At 40.8% G+C, this 22,965-nt stretch overlaps 1 protein-coding gene and 1 pseudogene across 1 annotated transcript in view; both read right to left on the reverse strand.

Annotated features, from left to right (window-relative positions):
• Positions 1-22,965, reverse strand: part of LOC126162041 (nucleolar pre-ribosomal-associated protein 1) — a 176,291-nt gene that overhangs the window by 96,180 nt on the left and 57,146 nt on the right. The window contains exons 4-6 of the mRNA XM_049918273.1: positions 16,419-16,619; positions 15,430-15,650; positions 13,422-13,577 (exon numbers count right to left, since the gene is read on the reverse strand). Coding sequence (XP_049774230.1) covers positions 13,422-13,577; positions 15,430-15,650; positions 16,419-16,619 — 578 coding nt within the window. The remainder of the gene's footprint in view (positions 1-13,421; positions 13,578-15,429; positions 15,651-16,418; positions 16,620-22,965) is intronic.
• On the reverse strand, positions 7,628-7,745 carry LOC126164094 (5S ribosomal RNA; annotated as a pseudogene).

The following is a 22,965-nucleotide window of genomic DNA, read 5'->3' on the forward strand; positions in this document are numbered from 1 at the left end:
CTGGAGCAGATTCGTTTGCCATGAAGACCTAGGCTGTAGGGAAGGGACCGTTTGATGTGGAATGGGTGGCAGCTGTTATAATGGAGGTACTGTTGCTTGTTGGTGGGTTTGATGTGGACGGACGTGTGAAGCTGGCCATTGGACAGATGGAGGTCAACGTCAAGGAAAGTGGCATGGGATTTAGAGTAGGACCAGGTGAATCTGATGAAACCAAAGGAGTTGAGGTTGGAGAGGAAATTCTGGAGTTCTTCTTCACTGTGAGTCCAGATCATGAAGATGTCATCAATAAATCTGTACCAAACTTTGGGTTTGCAGGCCTGGGTAACCAAGAAGGCTTCCTCTAAGCGACCCATGAATAGGTTGGCGTACGAGGAGGCCATCCTGGTACCCATGGCTGTTCCCTTTAATTGTTGGTAGGTCTGGCCTTCAAAAGTGAAGAAGTTGTGGGTCAGGATCATCCTGCCTACACTGTGAAGCGTTCTATGTGGGAATGACCAGCAACAAACTGTCCATTCGCATGAATGGACACAGGCAGACAGTGTTTGTTGGTAATGAGGATCACCCTGTGGCTAAACATGCCTTGGTGCACGTCCAGCACATCTTGGCACAGTGTTACACTGTCCAGGTTATCTGGATACTTCCCACTAACACCAACCTGTCAAAACTCTGGAGATGGGAACTTGCCCTTCAGTATATCCTCTCTTCTCGTTATCCGCCAGGCCTCAACCTCCGCTAATTTCAAGTTGCCGCCACTCATACCTCACCTGTCTTTCAAAAACATCTTTGCCTCTTTACTTCCACCTTGACTGACATCTCTGCCCAAACTCTTTGCCTTTACAAATGTCTGCTTGTGTCTGTGTATGTGTGGATGGATGTGTGTGTGTGTGTGTGTGTGCGCAAGTGTATACCTGTCCTTTTTTCCCCCTAAGGTAAGTCTTTCCGCTCCCGGGATTGGAATGACTCCTTACCCTCTCCCTTAAAACCCACGTTCTTTCATCTTTCCCTCTCCTTCCCTCTTTCCTTACGAAGCAACCAGGGGTTGAGAAAGCCCGAATTTTGTGTGTATGTTTGTGTGTCTATCGACCTGCCAGCGCTTTTGTTTGGTAAGTCTCATCATCTTTGTTTTTAGATATAAATAAATAAATAAATAAATAAAAGAAGGTCTCTTGGCCAAAAGCTCATATGTATAGCACTCTTTTGTTGTGCCTGTCTGCAACTCAAAATCTGTTCCATATGGTAAGTAGCAATCTATCCTTTTCATAATACTGCCATTATTCCAACATGGATTTTCCACTGTTAGAATTCCATTAATCTCACATTATATGTTTTATTTCCTTATTGTTTGGTAATTGTTCTACATATGTTTTCTCCATCGACATTATGGGGGTACTCATACTTTTTACTCATTGTATTATTTCATTATTAATTATAATCCTTGATCATTATTGATCTTCTCTGATAAAAGTCATTTACTTTAACTTCCTTTGAAGAAATTTTCAGATTTTATTTATCACATATTTACAGTTTTTTCATTTCAAGTTCCTGTCAAGATAAGAAGCGTTAATTTAAACAAACAGTGTCATGAGGAATGGAACATAAATTTGATGATCAAAGTAAGTACAATTTTGAGTTACGGTTCATATAGGTTATACATGACCAATTATCAGACAGTTTGCACATTAAGCATAAAGAATTGACATAAAAATGATCAGCAACATGAGAGTAATTTATTGAAACAATTATTTATTGCAAACAATAAGAATGATTTACAAACTTAATTTAATGTTTGAAATATCCCAACAATGACTAACACACTTTCCAGTTCTTTCCACAAAACTGGTTCCCTCTGGCTGTAATGTTGGACAAAATTTGTGCCTTGTGTTTACTATTTCAATGTAGACTTTGCCTTCAATCTATGTACCATACACCCAGAAACTATGATCTATGAAGTCAGAAAATATTAGATTTGTACGACATGTAGCAAACACAGACACACTGTAAAAATATGACTCAACAATGGATAATCCAGGATGAAATGTAACAATATTATGAAGAGGATAGTTGCAACTCACCATATAGCAGAGATGCTTAGTTGTAGATAGGCACAACAAAAAGACTGTCAGAAAGCGAGCTTTCGGCCAACAAGGCCTACATGGAGATAGACAACATATGCACATAAACTCACGCAAATGCAACTCACACACACGATGGCAGTCTCAGGCTGTTGAGGCCACACTGCAAGCAGCAACACATGATGGGAGAAGCAAGTGGACTGCGGAGATAAGGAGGAGGCTGGGGTGGGGAGGGGAGGGGGAGGGTACAGCAGAGTATGGATGGGGAATGGTAAAATGCTGCTTCTGGGAGCATACAGGAACGAGGTGGAGAGAGTTATGGCAGCTAGGTGCAGTCAGGAGGTTGGATAGAGGGTAGGGTTAGCAGAAAAAGAGGGAAGTAAAAAGACTGTGGGTTTGATGGTGGAATAGAAGGCTGTGTGGTGCTGGAATGGAAACGGGAGGGTCTAAAAGGGTAGGTACAATGACTAAGGAAGGTTGAGGCTGGGAGGTTACAGGAAACAGGATATATTGCAGGGAGAGTTCCCATCTGCACAATTAAGAAAATATGGTGTTAGTGAGAAGGATCCAAATGGCAGAGGCTGTGAAGCAGTCATTGAAATGAAGAATGTCATGTTGGATGGTGGGCCCAGTAATGGGGTGGTCAAGCTGTTTCTTGGCCACAGTGTTGATGGCCATTCATGTGGAAAGACAGCGTATTGGTTGCTGTGGCCACATAGAACGCAGCACAGTGGTTGCAGCTTAGCTTGTATATCATATGACTCATTTTGCAGGTAGCCCTGCCTTTCATGGAATAGTTGATGCTTATGACTGGATTGGAGCAGTTGGTGGTGGGAGGGTGTAGTTCTATTAAAGGGATATGAGTCATGCAGCAAGAGGTTGGGAGCAAGAGTGGTGTAGGGTGGACGACGATACTGTGTATGTTTGGTGGGTGATGGAATACCACTGTGTAGTCGAAACCCTGGCAGAGAATGTGATTCAGTAGTTCCAGTCCTGGGTGTTACTGACTCACAAGGGAAATGCTTCACTTTGGCCGGATGGTGGGTTGGTGGGTGACTGGAGACATAAGGCATGGGAGACCTGTTTTTGTACAAGGTTGGGAGGAAAATTAAGGGCTGTGAAGCTCTCAGTGAGACCCTCGGTATCTTTGGAAAGGAACTGCTCATCAATACAGATGCGATGGCCGTGGGTGACTAGGCTGTATGAAATGGACTTCTTGGTATGGAATGGGTGGCAGCTGTCAAAGTGTGGTATGCCTTGTGGTTTGTAGGTTTGATATGGATGATAGGTACTGATATAGCCATCTTTGAGGTGGAGGTCAACATCGAGGAAGGTGGCTTGTTGGGTTGAGTAGGACCAAGTGAAGCAAATGGGGAAGAAGGTGTTGAGGTTCTGGGGAAATGTGGATAGCGTGTCCTCGCCCCCAATGCAGATAATGAAAATGAGAGGTGAGATTCTCTCAGTTGGGGCAGAGTCACCGGTCACAATGGGGCTTCCTGGGTGGTTTGCTTTATGGACTTCAGGAAGCATGTAGAAGGTAGGAGTGGGGGGAATGGTATAGGCGAGGAGAGAAATGGACTCTGGGAAGAGGTTCTGGGATGGGCCTAAGGATTTGAGGAGAGACTGAGGATTCTGCTGGATGTCTGGAATGGGGTCACTGTGTCAGGGTTCATATGTGGATGAATCTGACAGCTGGCAGAGTCCTTCCATCAAGTAATCCTTGCAGTTCAAAATGGTAGCGGTGGGGTCTTTGTCAGCAGGTATGATTATAAGGTCAGGATCAGTTTTTAGGTAGTGGATTGCAATTCTTTTTTGGGAACGATGGCGAGGCAATGTTCAAGGTTAAGAAGTTCTGGAAAGTTAGCAAGGGGTGATTTGAGGGCAGCGAGGATGGGTCACGGTTGGATGGAGGAGTTAACTGAGGCAGGCAGAGTTCAAAATTGGTCTTTGGCCAAGTCTAATTGGTAGGGTTGGTGGCAAAAAAGTATTTCCACTCCATGGACCGGCAGGAGGAGAGAAGGTCTTTCACAAGTCCTGCATGACTGAATTTGGGACTGGTGCAAAAGATGAGGTTTTTGGAAGAGGCTGATATTTCTGCAAGGCTAAGCCTTTTGGAGGAAAGGTTCATGACTGTGTTTCAGATCTGTTTAGTTTCTGGATTCTGTATGGTGGTGGGAGGGAGTTTTTGAGGGTGAAGTAAATATAGAAGGTCTGTGAGGCAGGGTTTGTAAGCCATGATGGGATGTGGGGGAGGTCTGGAGGTTGTTGCAGAGGTGGTGGATTTTGGTAGTCCAAGATGGGAGAAGGAAGTGAACAGGCTGAGGAGTTTTTTGAGGTGGTGGTGTGCATGTTGCTTTAGTTCATGGAGGGCAAGGATTTCAGTGTGTGATATGGGATCCAGGAATTTGGGATTGCATGACATGAGAATTTTATGGATGGAGAGGAGATACTGAAAGGTGGTTTGAGCCTGACTGATATGGCTTTGCAGGACTATGTTGTTGAGGGTTAAGGACTAACAGAATCTGAACACATGGATATCACTGTGCAAGGAAGGGTGGCAGCTGGAGATGGATAATTCGGTGGTGAGGCAACTTGAGGGGATTTCATGAGCCAAGCAACAATGCAGGAACAGTATGTGGGACTGGGTTCTGGCTAGGGATAAGGAAACTTTTCTTTATTGATGCAGATGGAAGGAGCGAGGACCTACAGTGGAGGATAAAAAGGCGTAAAAATATGTCAATAACATAGAAATACATCCAAATCAAATTCACAGAAATACACCCAAACATGTGGGAAACATCACAAAAAGGATGAAATGGATGAAGTAGGGAGAAACAAACAGAAATATGAGGGAGTAGGCCAATAGTGAAGGCAAAAACCAACCGAAATTGGTGTGAAGACACAATGAGATTAATGAAAAATTAAATAAAAGAGTGGAATGAGGGTTACGGATGGATAAGTGTGAAGAAGGGGGACAGCAAGTATGACCTGATTAGGTGAAGTTAGTATGTGCTAACTGGCACAGAAAGAAGAAGTGGGGGTGGGGAGGGGTTGGTAGGATGAGATACAATTCATGTGGCACAGGAAGATAAGGGAAATCAATTTGAAGGTATCGGATTAATGATATCAGCGGGAGTAATGTGGGACATGAGATGCTGCATCAACAATCATCGTGGTCTTGTAGCTTCTGTTGTGCGTGGCTGAGATGGTTCATACAGTGTGTCTCGTAAATAGAGTGTGTAGTATAAACCTGTGAGGCGACAAGAGAAACACAGGAAAGAAGAGAAAGAAGAACGGATACTCAGAATAGTAATAAAAGATAGCAGTACTGGGTTACAGAATAGAAGAAAAGCCATCAAGCACAATTCAACAGTGGAAAATCCAGGACGAAGAGTAACAATATTATAAAAAGGATAGCTGCAACTCACTATATAGCAGATATGCTGAGTCTCAGATAGGCACAACAAAAAGACTGTCTGAAAATGAGCTTTTGGCCAACAAAGCCTACGTCAGAGACAGACAACAAACACAAACACACACACACACACACACACACACACACACACACACACACAAAATTGCAGTCTTTGGCTGCTGAGGCCATACTGCAAGCAGCAGCACATGATGGGAGAAGCAAAAGACTGGTGAGGGTGAGGAGGAGGCTGGGGTGGGGAGGGACAAGGATAGTAGGGTAGGGATGGGGGTGGTAAGGTGCTGCTAGTGGGAGCATACAGGGACGAGTTGGAAAGAGTGTAGGACAGCTAGGTGTAGTCAGGAGGTCAGACGGTGGGCAGGGGAAGGGGTGTTAGCAGAAAAGGAGACAAAAACAAGACTGTGAGTGCGTTGATGGAATAGAGGGCTGTGTAGAGCTGGAATGTGAACAGGGCAGGAGTTAAAAGGGTAGGGACAATGACTAAAGAAGGTTGAGGCCAGGAGGGTTATGGGTACACAGGCTATATCCGCAGGGAGAGTTTCCACCTGCACAATTCAGATAATCTGGTGTTGGTGGGAAGGATCCAGAGGGAACAGGCGATGAAGCAGTCACTGAAATGAAGATCATGTTGGGTGGCATGCACAGCAATGAGGTGGTCCAGGTTGTTCTTGGCCAACACAGTGGTTGCAGCTTAGCTTGTAGATCATATGACTTGTTTCACAGGTAGCCCTGCCTTTGATGGAATATGTGATGCTTGTGACTGTACTGGAGTAGGTGATGGCGGGAGGATGTATGGGATAGGTCTCACATCTAAGTCTATCACAGGAAGATGAGCCATGAGGCATGGGTGTAGGTTCAATGGGCGGCGGAATACTGCTGTGGGACAGGTGAGAACAGGGGCGCCAACTTATAATAAATATTGGAGGGGGGGGGGGGGGGGGAGGAAACTGGGGGTCTTGCCCTGGGAAATCTTCTAAATTTTATATGAGTTTTAAAGTTTTTTTAAGCATTTTAGAGTCATATGATCAACATTAAAACCCCGAAAACTGGACTCTCGATAAATCGACACTCCAGGAAACTCAACAAGCTTGACACATTTTTTGGCTTTGAAAAAACAAACACACACGGTATTTTTCTACAAAAGCTAATTTAATTTACAGTAATAATCATGCTTATAGACTATTACAGAGCAGCGAATATATAGCTCTGAAGAGACTGAAATTATATTTAAATAAATCCTAAACCATCATTAAAAGAATAAAACTTAAAATATTGCTGTCACACTTTGATTAATAAATGAAATAGCTAATTTAAGCTTACTTTGGGTAATGCAATTTTGTCATATGATGACGTGGTTGGAGACGGTGGCTGTCATTTGAAGACGAATGTTGGTGTTGAGACAGCAACCAGCCACAAACTTATTTTCAGTTTCTTTATTCAAAGGGTACTGTTACCAGTTTCGAATTGTTATGATTCATCTTCAGACACTTTACATTCTTTCATTACAACATGTGGTGCATTTTTTCACAGATTAATTGTCGTGAAATGTCGGTTTGGAGTGTTTGTTTTCATTGCATTTGTCCAACAGATGTGAATACATTCCCACAGCATTCTTATCATTGCACACGTAAATTTTTCTCACTGAACACTTTAGATTTGTCACAGAGAAGATTTCTAACATGCACCACATGTTTTGATATATACAAAGTGCTGATACTTTGAATAAGGTTTAGGGTTCATTAAATAAAAACAGTATCTTGAAGTTAATGCTTTAATACAGTTAATAAAGTTAGTACAGTATGCCTAATACTTTCAATCAAAAAGTATGTAAACAGCAGGTTTTAATTGGGTCTTACAACCTAAAAATATTTAAGTATTTGAAATTAACTAATATAGTACTATAGTAATATAGTAATACAGTACTAAAAAAAAGCACACTGTCTTCAGGCCACGAGTGGCCTACCGGGACCATCTGACCCCGGGACATCCTCGGTGGAGGATGCAGATAGGAGGGGCGTGGGGTCAGCACACCGCTCATAAGATGGTATTCTTGACCAAAGCCGCTACTATTCGGTCGAGTAGCTCCTCAATTGGCATCACAAGGCTGAGTGCTCCCCGAAAATGGCAACAGCGCATGGCATCCCAGTTGGTCACCCATCCAAGTGCTGACCATGCCCGACAGCGCTTAACTTCGGTGATCTCACGGGAACAGGTGTATCCACTGTGGCAAGGCCGTTGCCCAATACAGTACTAAACTAGTACTAATATTTCGAAACTGAAAATTTATCATTATGTATGAATTTAATTCACTATTTTATAAAGTTTTTTAACATTGCTCTAAATGCCATTATTAGGGCTAGAATGTCTTTAGAAAAGTGCAAATGTTGACCGTCTGACTGGATTACTGAATATGACGTCATTGCTTACTGGTCGGATATCCAACCGTCTGACTGGATTACTGAATATGAAGTCGTTGCTTAGTGGTCGGATATCCAATTCATCCAATACATCTCAGTGGGCATGAAGAACAGACGAGTTGTTCAATCGCTTCTGTCCCATTGTTGATCAGAGATATCACTTCAGATGTCTAAGGGTGCTAAATGACCATTCTGATGTTGCTGTCGCGATTGGAACTACTTGGAGAAGCTTAATGCACTTCACTACTTCACATAACATTTCTCCAACTGCAGGCTCTTATGTAATGTACTTTCTTACATCACGCATGTTTTTTTAAGACTAGTTTCTTTTATTAGTGATATCGGCTAACATATTCAAGTGTAAGTGCAGTCTCTCAAAGTCTAGGTCTTTTCAGAACAACTCAGTTGATTTTTCCAAATTTGTTTCGCCTCTGTTTACTAAAAACAAGCACTCTTGTTCAGCTGCAATGACCTGTGCGAGTCCAGTTGAAACAAACCACTCAGTAATGCAAGACTGCACCATTTCACAACCTTCAATGTATATAGCTTTGCAGTATTCCTTTGGGGTTTTGAAAGTGTATGGTGAGCTGGCTTCATTGTTTTCATACTTCTTTGGTATACTTCAACTCCGAGGAAGCGAAGGATCATCAACTTGTGAAGGTTTTTCTCTAAAATTCCCAAAAGTGTTCAAAACTATCACACCTTCCATTCAATATACAAATTAAGCCCTCATATATTTGTTTCCAGATCAGCACCACTTAAGAAAAGTACCATCCTTTTGTTGGATTCCCTTACGATGTTTATTAAGTCCTTGGGTAAAGCCATAATATCCCTCATAGAAGTAAGATGGCGGAGACTGTCTAAAAGTGGCAAGTCTAAACTGTGAGCAGTGCAGTGCACATATTGTGCCTTTGGTTGTATATCCAAAACTAACTTTTTTAGTCCTTTGAACTTACCTCTCTTATTCGAGGCACCATCATAGCACTGTTGTCTTAAGTTGTCCATTGACAAATCAAGACGAGCAAAAATGTCTTTTAAAATACTAAATAGAGTTTGTGATTCAGTGTTGGGGGTCTCATATAAGCCAATAAAGTCTTCGTTTATGATTAAGGAATCATCAACAGTACAAATGCAAAATGACGCTTGCTCACGAATCGAAGAATCACTTGTTTCGTCAACCATAATAGAAAAATGTTCAGTCTTCTTGATGGAAGCCAATACCTTTCTCAACACAGACTTTCCTAGTGGTTCAATGATCTCGTTCTGAATATTGTGAGACGTCCACTTATACTCTGAACGTCCTAACCAATTTTCAAACTCAGATATGTCATTCCTTTGGAGTTCCAACAATTGAAAAAATTTGAGTTTACGTCTTCGTGCCCTCTAATTGCTAGTCCTTGTTGGCATAGAAATCACACAGCAGTAAAAATTTTCTCAAGAGCTAAATGGCCTTTCTTCATATCACTATCTAACTGTTCATTCAATTGGGAGGCCATGCTTCGATTAGTGATAGCATTTAGTTTCAGAACACCTTCTTTGTGCGTAAACATATTTTCATGAAGATGGAATTTTTCCAAAGCCTTTTTCCAGTTAGAAAACCCTACAGAAGTAAATGCATCTTCTTTTTTTGAAGAGAATATTGTCCAGGTTTGGGCTGTGAACGGTTCTCGCCTGAAGACGACAAAGCAACTGACGACACAATAATTGTTGGAGGTTGACTTACAGTATCATCAACTTCCAAGTGTGCCTTTTTGGTAACAAATTTATCAAATGGTTCAAATGGCTCTAAGCACTATGGGACTTAACATCTGAGGTCATCATTCCCCTAGACTTAAAACTACTTAAACCTAACTAACCTAAGGACATCACACACATCCATGCCGAAGGCAGGATTCGAACCTACGACCATAGCAGCAGTGCGATTCCGGACTGAAGCGCCTAGAACCACTCGGCCACAGCGGCCGGTAACAAATTTATCCATTGCAAAACTTAATTCACAATATACTAATGTAAACAAATAAAATGTAGTCATATAAAATAGACCACTACACACTAAAGTTGGAACGCTAAACACTTCTGCAGCATGCACTGAACAAAACTATCCTCAATGAATGACTACGACAGCAGGGTGGGCTTTATATAGCCATGGCCTCATAATGTCTCGAAGTGTCAGGTGACGCAAGGTGGAGGGTTCCAGGTGCTTCTGCTCCAGTTCTTTTGGTGTCGCCATGGCCGCAACATTGACCTGCCAGCGCCAGACTTTACCCGAAGGTTCCCGCACCATGACAAATTCTAAGTCTGCCCGCAGCACCGTAACACTATCATGATTCACACCACTCGTTTTCTGTTAACCTGCTTACTACCATAGTAATTATTTGTTTTAACTCATTACTGAATGTATTTTAAAAAGTAACTATCGTCAAACACAGAAATAAAAAATTCCAACATAATTTGGTAATTTTAGAAAGCATAAAGCTCCACCTTCCCAAATGAATTTTTGATGGGGCTCGGGCCGCCTCAGGCCCCATGGAGTCAGCGCCTCTGGGTGAGAAGGATAGTGGGTAGGATATTCCTAATTTCGGGGCACAGCAAGAGGTGGTTGAAAGCTTTGCAATGAATGTGATTCAGTTGCTCCAGTCCTGGGTAGTACTGTGTCACAAGGGAAATGCTCCTCTGTGGCCAGACAGAGGGACTTTGGTAGGTAGTGGATGACTGCAGATACAAGGCACACAAGATTTGTTTTTGTACAAGGTTGGGAGGGCAATTACAGACTGCGAACACTTCATTGAGACCGTTGGTATATTTCAAGAGGGACTGCTCATCACTACAGATGCGACGGCCACAGGTGGCTGCCTGTGTCCTATCCACATTTCTCTAGAACCTGAACACCTTCTCCCCCATTTACTTCAACTGGCCTTACTCAACCCAAAAAGCAATCCTCCTTGATGTTGACCTCCACCTCAAAGATGGTTACATCAGTATCTCCATCCATATCAAACCTACCAACCACCAGGAATACCTCCACTTCAGCAGCTGTCACCCATTCTATACAAGTCCCTTCTATACAGCATAGCCACCCGCGGCACTGGTAAGGTCTTATGGGACCAAACTGCTGAGGTCATCAGTCCAGTCACCTGCGGCCGTTGCCTCTGTAGTGAAGAGCAATCCCTCTCAAAAAATACCAAGGGTCTCAGTGAGGCCTTCACAGAAGGTAATTACACTCACAACATTGTACACTAACAGATCTCCTGTATCTTATCTGTCCAGACACCCACCACCTACATAAGTCCCACTGTCCATCCACAGAAGAGCATTCCCCTCAAGACATAGTACCACCCAGGACTGGAGCAACTGAATCACATTCTCAGCCAGGGTTTTGACTACCTACCCCAGAGCCCTAAAATGAACCTGCACAACATCCTTGTCCATCCCTACACAACTCCTGCTCCCAACTCCTTGCCTCAGGGTTCATCTCACTGTAATAGTCCCATGCATCCACCCACCACCACTGCCACCTACTCAAGTCCAGTCACAAGCATCACATATCCCATCAAAGGCAGGGCTACCTGTGAAACCAGTCATGTGGTCTACAAGCTAAGCTACAACCACTGAGCTGTATTCTATGTGGATGTGACAACCAACAAGCCATTTGTCCACAAAAACGAGCACCTGCAAACTATGGTCAAAAAACAGCGGGACCATCCCAATGCTGAGCAGGCCTCCCAACACGATGTTCTTCATTACAATGACTGCTTCATCATCTGTGCCATCTGGATCCTTCCCATCAACACCAGATTTTCTGAATTGCATAGGTGGGAACTCTCCCTGCAATACATCCTACGTTCCCATAACCCCTCTGGCCTCAACCTACGATAATTATTATCCTTACCCTTCTAATGCCTGTCCTGTTCCCATTGCAGCACTACACAGTCCTCCATTCGACAAGTGCAACCTCAGTCTTTAGTTCTCTCCTTTCCTGCAAACCACCAACCCCCCCCCCCCCCCCCCCACCCTGTCCAACCTCCTGACTGCACCTAGCTGTCATACCTCTGTCCACCTTGTCCCTGTATGCTCCCAGAAGCAGCACTTTACCTTTCCCCATCCATACTCAGCTGTACCTCCCCCTCCCCACCCCAGCCTCTTCTTTATCTCCGCTATCCACTTGCTTCTCCTGTCATGCGCTGCTGCTTGAAATGTGGCCCAACAGCCTGAGACTGTCATCGTGTGTGAGAGTTGCATTTGCATTGGTGTGTGTGCGTATGTGGTCTATCTCCAACGTAGGCCTTGTTGGCCAAAGTTCACTTTCTGACAATCTTTTGTTGTTCCTATCTGAGACTCAGCATCTCCGCTATGTAGTAAGTAGCAACTATCCTTTTCATAATTTAGAAATATGACTGGTCTTTTAGGCACATGCACTCATTCAATATGGTTTCTTTTTTTAGGGTGTCTCTACTTCCAAGTCCAGTAAGACAATCTGATAAAATAACAGGTGCAATTAACCAACTGTTGATAATATCAAACCACAAATTTCCAGAAAAATAATGTTTGAAATAGGTCTCTTAATTTGTATGTCGACATCTGTCACGCAACCACTGTGTGTTATATGCAAATCTAATGCTGTCACGCTACTTCCTTCATTGGACTGTAAGAAGGAAATTACTCAGTGATTAGCAATTACATACAGATAAAATTGCACCTGCTGAGGTTCATATCATGCTGATATGATGAAAATGATACAAGTCAGGCCAGTCATCTTTTGTACATGCAGCACTGATATCTCTTGAATAGTTTGTTAAACGTACTCTGTAGTTGTGAAACCAACTACAATGTCTTTCACAAGTAACAACCTATGGTCATATAGCCTGTTGATATATTTTGCATGTGTAGAGATGTGGTGCAATCAAATGTTCAAATGTGTGCGAGTTCTTAAGGGACCAAACTGCAGAGGTCATTGGTCCCTAGATTTACACACTACTTAAACTAACCTATGCTAAAAACAACGCACATACCCATGTCCGAGGGAGGACTCGAACCTCCAGTGGGAGGCGCCGCGCAGTCAGTGACATGGCACCTCTAACTGCACGGCCACTCCGAGCGCCGTGGTGCAATCTTTTAACTATTAATATTACTAGTCAATCAGCTTTAAATTGCAGTGCTATCTGATTTAGGCATATCAAAAAAGGAGTACATGCAAACTGTATCAAAATGAAAGCCATGTATAATACCTATATCAAGTGACCAGATGGGGAATTGGAATCCTTCTCAACCCACACAAGAATCTTATTTGTTAAATACAACACTGCATCATTTAGTTGGTCATGTCAGGAGACAATTTAAGTTATAAAATGACAATACTGTAGCTACAATCAAATTTATCAACCAAACAAACAAAGAATAAGGTTATTCTGTACCTATATTGGAACTAAAAGTCAGTCTTTCAACAGCAACAATACATCACAGTAGATTACATACTTTATGAACAAAAATTAAATGCGCTACCTGTAGAACACCATACAGCACTGGATTTTGTTTATTACCGGATGTACCTAAGGTTTTATCTATGAATGCGATTCCATGCTTTCGAGAAGTGCACAGTACAATCAGGAACTCGTGCACTGATTCACACACCACAGATTTGCCTTCCTGTTCGTCTGTCTGTAAATCATAAAGGATAAACTGTACAAACAACAACAAAAATGGAAAACGTTCACTAGCATTTAAGAAAAACTCACAAGGATGGTATGTGAAACATACCACAGTTTCTAACAATGGAAAAACCAAGATGGAATAATGCAATATCATGAAATGGATAGATTACTGCTCACCATATAGTGGAGATCCTGAAATGCAGATGGGCACAACAAAAAACAGTAAAACAAGTAAGCCTACAGCCAAAAAGGCCTTCATCAGAATTAGACCACAAACACACACACACACACAAAAATGCAACTCATGCAGACATGCGCATAGTCTCTGGCCTTGGCAGCCAGAGAGACTGTAGGCCTGTGTGTTGGAGTTGTATTTGCATGTGAGTGTGTGTGTGTGTGTGTGTGTGTGTGTGTGTGTGCGTGGGTGTGTGCACGAGTGCACATGTGTTTTATCTAATTCTGATGAAGGCCTTTTTGGTCAAAACCTTACTTGTTTGACAGTCTTTTTGTTGTGCCTATACGCGACTCAGCATCTCTGCTATATGGTGAATAGTAATCTATCCTTTTAATAATACTGCACTATGAAACACAATTTCTGCAAGTTGTATCAGGGATGTTGGGTAATATGTATATCTAGTTATGTTCTATATTTGCCTTCGGTAAATTGTGTGTGTGTGTGTGTGTGTGTGTGTGTGTGTGTGTGTGTGTGTGTGTGTGTTTGAGGGTGGTGGCCAACTAAAACAGCAGTGACTTTCCCTCTAAATACCCTAAAGGGCTTTCTAATTTGCCATACTTGGACTGTTACACAAAAGGATATGCTAGCAGATGACAAGAGCTTGGTGGTGGCAGTGGTTATTGTGGTATTTTTGTTTTGCAGACACAAAATCGTTGAAACCATTAGTGGCCACATAATTGTAGCTCATGGATTGCCTCAGCGTATACCTTTTGTACAATGTCTTCCATCTAAAAAATTTTATCATCATTTTATGACACTACTATGAAAATGGAAGATTACTACACACCATACAGAGGAAATGTTGAGTCGCAGACAGATACAATAAAAAGTCTGTCATATATATTGAGCTTTTCCCAAAAGGCCTTTTACTGAAGTAGACAACCATGCACTTTCAAACAAGCGCAATTCACACACAAACACGACCACTGTCTCTAGCCTACAAGCTGTGCTTGTCTGAATGTGCATGTGTTGCCTACTGCAGAAAAAGGCCTTTCGGCCAAAAGCTCAACATATATGGCAGTCTTTTTACTGTGTCTGTCTGCAACTCAACATCTCTTCTTTATGGTGAGCAGCAATCATCATTCCACCTGGATTTTCCATTGTTTAAATTTATCATGATTTTTAACTATTTATAATCTTTAAGGTTACTGGTTACTTTTTTTATGAGGAAACACAAGCTCACAGGAAAGACAAATTTTAGGATTACACATATGACATTAAATAGTTTTACCCTCTGACTGCTGTAGACACACTGCATAATTATTGTGTAATGCTTGCTATTAAAGAGTGCACCCCCTGAAGTTTTTGAGTCATGACAAAGGACTGAGAGCATCATGTCATACTTAAATCTTTGTGGTATTCATTCAATACCCTAATTTCCAGTTATTTGTACTATACAGATTAAATGGACAACACAGTTAATAAATATGATTTCAATTACAAGGGAAAAAGCATGTCAGCAAGCTTCGACTGACTGCTTGAGTTAGAAATTCACTCTTCTTTCTTTTTCAAAATGATTGTCAGGTTAAACAAAAGCACCTCAACCTGTTTCATTGAATTATAAAATAAGTATTAGAGTGGTTCATAGAGTGAATACAACATTTATGACTGGCTCACAGCATACCTGTTGTATCAGACTATCAGCATATCCTTTCCATTTCTGAGGACCTTTCCATTCATACAAGCCTATAAGAGACCGAATTATAGGAACACTAAATGTTCGCAATTTATTGGTCTTTGAGACTGATGGGTTTTCTAGCACTTTAGACCGTAATGTAGCTAATACCAGAACTACCAAGTCAGCACTATCATACAGAAGGCCAGGAATTATGCTGTTTATATATCCTGCAACAGACAGGATACATTTTATTATACTACTAACAAAGAAAAATCACAGTTCATATTCCTGAAAAAACACAAAACACAAAAAATAAACACAATACACTGTGGAAACCAAAATAATAAAAATGCAGCATATAATACACAAACAAATAAATAGCACATAGGATTTTCTGTTTAGTTTCTCAAGATCAAGAAGATCCTAAACTAATGTGGGGATTTTGATAAAGGTGATTGGTGAGCCTGGAACTAGCATAAATAACAAGTGTTCTTATTTTAACACTCCTCTTCTTTTGCAGCTATCATGAACTTTCTACATCTGTGTGTGTGGTAAATAAACAATCCATCATATGTTTTGCAAATACCATACTCCTAGTCTTATACTGTGCTACTGTAAATTATTACTGATTAACAATGAGCTCTCCACCTTTCTCTAAACAAAATAATTCTCATAAAAACGTGTTTCAAAAGGTGATGACAACACACTTACATTTATGATTAGGAAACCATATTATAAAAGAAAGTTATCAAATATGACATATCAACAAAACAAAGTATGTGAAATTACATATAATGTATAACAGCTGCAGATTCTGTGTGGAGTATGTTCTTTTGGACATGTCTGAAACAACAGACAACATGCATTCACACAATTAAAAAAAAAAAATAATAATATATATGTGCTTGCGAGGAGGAGCACGTACATAGCCCCCCCCCCCCCCCCCCCCACACACACACCAGTAAATTAACTATTTCTTATTTTCCTATGCTCACCTTTTCTATCAAGAAGCAGGCGAATAGTAAAATCCGATCCACTCACAAAGAATGACAATAAATAATGTATGAAGCAACTTCGCACATTGTGTTTCTCCTCTGATGCCTGTGAATGTTTTACAAGAAGCTCCAACACAGGAGGGCTCAGTGTTATTTGTACTGCCACCTCATGTGCCAGTTCAGAACTGACAGTCACAACAGCTGTAATAACAAACAATACATTCAAATGTACTCAATAATTCTAAGTGAACTAAAAAGAAAAAGTGAGAAACAAGCAAAAAAAGGGGGAGGGAAAGGGGAAGGGGGAGAGTGGGAACAGCAAAACAGTGATATGTCCTCTCCCTTAAGCACCAATAAAATTTAAAAATAACAATCCTTACAAAATACATGTTGTTGTTGTTGTTATGGTCTTCAGTCCTGAGACTGGTTTGATGCAGCTCTCCATGCTACTCTATCCAGTGCAAGGTACTCCATCTCGCAGTACCTACTGCAACCTACATCCTTCTGAATCTGTTTAGTGTATTCATGTCTTGGTCTCCCTCCATGATTTTTACCCTCCACGCTGCCCTCCAATACTAAATTGGTGATCCCTTGATGCCTCAGAACATGTCCTACAAACCAATCCATTCTTCTAGTCAGGTTGTGCCACAAACTTCACTTCTCCCCAATCCTATTCAATACCTCCTCATTAGTTATATGATCTACCCATCTAATCTTCAGCATTCTTCTGTAGCACCACATTTCAAAAGTTTCTATTCTCTTCTTGTCCAAACTAGTTATCATCCATGTTTCACTTCCATACATGGCTACGCTCCATACAAATACTTTCAGAAACGACTTCCTGACATTAAATCAATTCTCAATGTTAACAAATTTCTCTTCTTTAGAAACGCTTTCCTTGCCATTGCCAGTCTACATTTTATATCCCCTCTACTTCGACCATCATCAGTTATTTTGCTCCCCAAATAGCAAAACTCCTTGACTACTTTAAGTGTCTCAGTTCCTAATCTAATTCCCTCAGAATCACCCGACTTAATTCGACTACATTCCATTATCCTTGTTTTACTTTTGTTGATGTTCATCTTATATCCTCCTTTCAAGACGCTATCCATTCCGTTCAACTGCTCTTCCAGGTCCTTTGCTGTCTCTGACAGAATTACAATGTCATCGGCGAACCCCATGTTTTTATTTCTTCTCCATGGATTTTAATACCTACTCTGAATTTTTCTTTTGTTTCCTTCACTGTTTGCTCAATATACAGATTGAATAACATCGGAGATAGGCTTCAACCCTGTCTCACTCCCTTCCCAACCACTGCTTCCCTTTCATGCCCCTTGACTCTTATAACTGCCATCTGCTTTCTGTACAAATTGTAAATACCCTTTCGCTCCCTGTATTTTACCCCTGCCACCTTCAGAATTTGAAAGAGAGTATTCCAGTCAACATTGTCAAAAGCTTTCTCTAAGTCTACAAATGCTAGAAATGTAGGTTTGCATTTCCTGAATCTAGCTTTTAAGATAAGTCGTAAGGTCAGTATTGCCTCACGTGTTCCAATATTTCTACGGAATCCAAACTGATCTTTCCCTAGGTCAGCTTCTACTAGTTTTTCCATTCGTCTGTAAAGAATTCGCGTTAGTATTTTGCAGCAGTGGCTTATTAAACTGATAGTTCGGTAATTTTCACATCTGTCAACACCTGCTCTCTTTGGGATTGGAATTATTATATTCTTCTTGAAGTCTGAGGGTATTTCGCCTGTCTCATACATCTTGCTCACCAGATGGCAGAGTTTTGTCAGGACTGCCTCTCCCAGTAGTTCTTATGGAATGTTGTCTACTCCTGGGGCCTTGTTTTGACTTAGGTCTTTCAGTGCTCTTTCAAACTCTTCACACAGTGTCATATCTCCCATTTCATCTTCATCTACATCCTCTTCCATTTCCATAATATTGTCCTCAAGTACATCGCCCTTGTATAGACCCTCTATATACTCCTTCCACCTTTCTGCTTTCCCTTCTTTGCTTAGAACTGGGTTTCCATCTGAGCTGTTAATATTCATACAAGTGGTTCTCTTTTCTCCAAAGGTCTCTTTAATTTTCCTGTAGGCAGTATCTATCTTACTCCTAGTGAGATAAGCCTCTACATCCTTACATTTATCCTCTAGCCATCCCTGCTTAGCCGTTTTGCACTTCCTGTCGATCTCATTTTTGAGACGTTTGTATTCCTTTTTGCTTGCTTCATTTACTGCATTTTTATATTCTCTCCTTTCATCAATTAAATTCAATATTTCTTCTGTTACCCAAGGATTTCTACTAGCACTCTACTTTTTACCTACTAGATCCTCTGCTGCCTTCATTACTTCATCTCTCAAAGCTACCCATTCTTCTTCTATTGTATTTCTTTCCCCCATTCCTGTGAATTGTTCCCTTATGCTCTCCCTGAAACTCTGTACAACCTCTGGTTTAGTCAGATTATCCATGTCCCGTCTCCTTAAATTCCCACCTTTTTGCAGTTTCTTCAGTTTTAATCTACAGTTCATAACCAATAGATTGTGGCCAGAGTCCACATCTGCCCCTGGAAATGTCTTACAATTTAAAACCTGGTTCCTAAATCTCTGTCTTATCATTATATAATACAACCTTCTTTTATGATTCTTGAACCAAGTGTTAGCTATGATTAAGTTGTGCTATGTGCAAAATTCTATCAGGCGGCTTCCTCTTTCATTTCTTAGCCCCAGTCCATATTCACCTACTACGTTTCTTTCTCTCCCTTTTCCTGCTACTGAATTCCAGTCACCCATGACTATTAAATTTTCGTCTCCCTTCATTATCTGAATAATTTGTTTTATTTCATCATAAATTTCTTCAATTTCTTCATCATCTGCAGAGCTAGTTGGCATATAAACTTGTACTAATGTAGTAGGCGTGGGCTTCGTGTCTATCTTGGCCACATTAATGCATTCACTATGCCGTTTGTAGTAGCTTACCCGCACTCCTATTTTTTTATTCATTATTAAACCAACTCCTGCATTACCCCTATTTGATTTTGTATTTATAACCCTGTATTCGCCTGACCAAAAGTCTTGTTCCTCCTGCCAGCAAACTCCACCAATTCCCACTATAACTTTAACCTATCCATTTCCCGTTTTAAATTTTCTAACCTACCTGCCCAATTAAGGGATCTGACATTCCACCCTCCGATCCGTAGAATGCCAGTTTTCTTTCTCCTGATAATGACGTCCTCCTGAGTAGTCCCCACCTGGAGATCCGAATGGGGAACTATTTTACCTCCGGAATATTTTACCCAAAAGGATGTCATCATCATTTAACCACACAGTAAATCTGCATGCCCTCGGGAAAAAGTACGGCTGTAGTTTCCCCTTCCTTCAGCCGTTCGCAGTACCAGCACAGCAAAGCCGTTTTGGTTAGTGTTACAAGGCCATATCAGTCAATCATCCAGACTGTTGCCCCTGCAGCTACTGAAAAGGCCGCTGCCCCTCTTCAGGAACCACATGTTTATCTGGCCTCTCAACAGATACCCTTCCGTTGAGGTTGCACCTACAATACAGCAATCTGTATCGCTGAGGCACGCAAACCTCCCCACCAACGGCAAGGTCCATGGTTCTTTGGGGGAGGGGTCAAAATACATATGGTGTACTTTAATAATCTGGATGCAAACAGTTACAACCTGGCAATGTACTTAACATCAATTCTTTGCACATTTGAAAAATGTGAACATCATATTTCCAATCCGGTGGATTTTGTTTAACAACTGAATTCTCTGAGGTAGAATCATTTGGATTTATTTGTTAGTTTTTATGTGGTACCTCTATTTATGCAGGTCCCTTTGGAAGAGTCTTTAAGTTTGATTAGTGAAAAACTCAATGAGGAGAAGGTGAAGCTTTTTTCACCACATACTAACATCCGTGTATTTTTCAATTAATGACAGTATTTTTGAACAGAATGACAGAGTTGTTACAGGTAGCCCTGTACCACCCACAGTTGCCAATTTTGCATAGAGGACTTCGAGGATAGGGGAGTGAGGAATTCAGCTTTGCAATCAATGTGCTGCTGGAGGTATGCTGACAACACTTTTGTTGAGTGGCCCGAAGGAAGTACAATGGAACATAGAGCTCACTGGAAACCAACACACACCAATCGATTTCTGCATACAAATATTGTGATCCACTGAACCAACATGGTGGCATCCTTAGGACTCTGGTATGTAAAACATATGCTATTTCTGACACAGACAGTCTAACATAGGAACCTGCACACTTGGTGTCTGTGTTTAAGGAAAATGGATACTTGAGAAGCAGATTCATCAGACAATGGAGCCTGGACCATCCCAGAAGTGCACGGAGAGGAGCTCAGATCTGTGGCCTTTATTTCTCATGGTGAGGGCATATCCATTACGAATGAAAGAATTTTAGTGAAATTTAACATTAAGGATGTGTTTCGCCCACCTGCCAAGATTAGGGCATTACTTGCCTCTATGAAGGATGATTTGGGACTTAAGAAGCCTAGCACATAAATTTTACTTGTCACTGAGAGAAAGCTTATATTGGCCAATCGATTCACATAGTTCAGGATAGGTGTGTGGAACATTGCTTACAACAGCCTGAAAAATGGCAGCAGCAAAATACTGCTTAAATGTGGGATACAAGAAGGTATTTAACAAGAACCTGATAGCTGCCAGCAACTCAATTTTTTAGTATATTGTTTACAAATTAGTGTAGTAGACAATTCAATTAATAGAAACAGGATTTTCCTGTTAGTATGACATGGAATCCTGTATTATGTCTTATTAAAGCACAAAATTTTTGGTGCAGCCAGCCCAAGTGTTTGAGAATAGGCCGGGCTAAGTGTTAGAGAACAGTCGCTGAACACTATACATAGTTAGCACTGTTGTCCTAATAGGGGCATCACCACAAGCTCAATCTTGGGGGCAACACCTGTGATGGGCTGCGCATGCACCATGTTCAGAATAGGGACCAATACAGGATGATGAATTCAGGCCTTGGCATCAGTTTTCAGCACAACTCAGCTGCAATGGCAGTTGACACTACCAAGAAAACATCCAATATTTGGGAGTTAAAGGGGGTAGGACGTCAAACAGGCTGGCTGGGAGCAGGATAGGCACCATAGGACTTTTTTAATTTCCACTGTCTATACTTTCACAAATAAATTCATAAAACTTTGTCAGCATGACCAGGAAAGATTCAGGATTTACACTCATAGCAGTGAAAGTCCAAAAACATACCAAAATAAATTTTTCTACTTGTGAAATTTCATCATTTTTTTAAACTTACTATTGGCTGCATTTGCAGCTATATGTACACTTTTCTTCATAAGTAAGAGAGATTCTTCAATGAATTCTGCACAGCATACAAACCATACTTACAGGTGTATGAAACTGTAGAATTTATTTAATTTATGAAGAAATGAATGAGCTGTTACATTTTAAACTTCACGTTTAGAAAAAATTCAAATTTTACCACAGGTTTTAATAGATATGGAAAATTCTAGAGTAATCTGCAATCTCAGAAAAATGAGGTGCCTCCAATGAAGCAATAATATTTTCAATAACTTAAAAACTTCAGAAGTTCATATTTTACAGTAATGAAATATTTTTACAAGGAACCTTAAACCTAACAAATTTTAAACATTTCAGATATTGCACCATTGCATCACCCCTAAAACCTACATGTATGTATCAATTTTATTTATTAATTTAATATGACTCCTATGCACACTCATACCAGGCTGTTAACTCAAGATTTATTTCGTCATAAAATACGCCTGGAGAAATTGAAGAGTCACATAATTTAATATGTTTTTAAATGTTTTTCATCATGGAAATGTTTGTCAGAATATCATATCATCCACAGTAATATATTGTTATATTTGGCAATATCATTGTTTCAATGTGACTGCAGTTAATATAAAAAAACCACTGTAATTTAAAAGTGGGCACAATATTTAACGTCATTTTGTTTTCTTTCAACATGAGAGCACTGCCACAAGAATACTAGCTTTTTTTTAACAAACCTTTATTTATACTTACTGTGAAAGGTCTGAGTGTTATAGAATGTTTATAACATTCCTTTATTAAATATTGTTGTAATGTATTAGTTTGATGCACATAGTGGTGAAGTTGACTCAAATCATGTCTGTACAACATAAGAATGATGTGCTTTTGGTGGAGGTGCCCTTCTGCCAATAAAAGTTAGACAGTGGTGTAAGACTGCTGGAATCATGTGAAAACAGACACATTCTGAATAGGATGCCCAAGGAAGCAATTCTGGACACTTTTATGTTAAATGAAACCATGTGTTTCCAGTGGTTTGGACATATGTGTGAATGGCAATTTGGAACAAGCTGTACCAGGTTGGCATAGCAGTTAACAGAACTGTCTAGTGAGCAGGAGACCCGGGTTCGAATCCTAGCCTTGGAACAAATTTTCGTTTGTCACTTCAGTCTGCTTATATAGATCATAGATGTTTGAGACTTGAAAAGGTCTCTGGAACCATATGGTTTCATTTGATTAAAGC

This window comes from Schistocerca cancellata, chromosome 2, assembly GCF_023864275.1.
Source record: "Schistocerca cancellata isolate TAMUIC-IGC-003103 chromosome 2, iqSchCanc2.1, whole genome shotgun sequence".
NCBI classification, from domain to species: domain Eukaryota; kingdom Metazoa; phylum Arthropoda; class Insecta; order Orthoptera; family Acrididae; genus Schistocerca; species Schistocerca cancellata.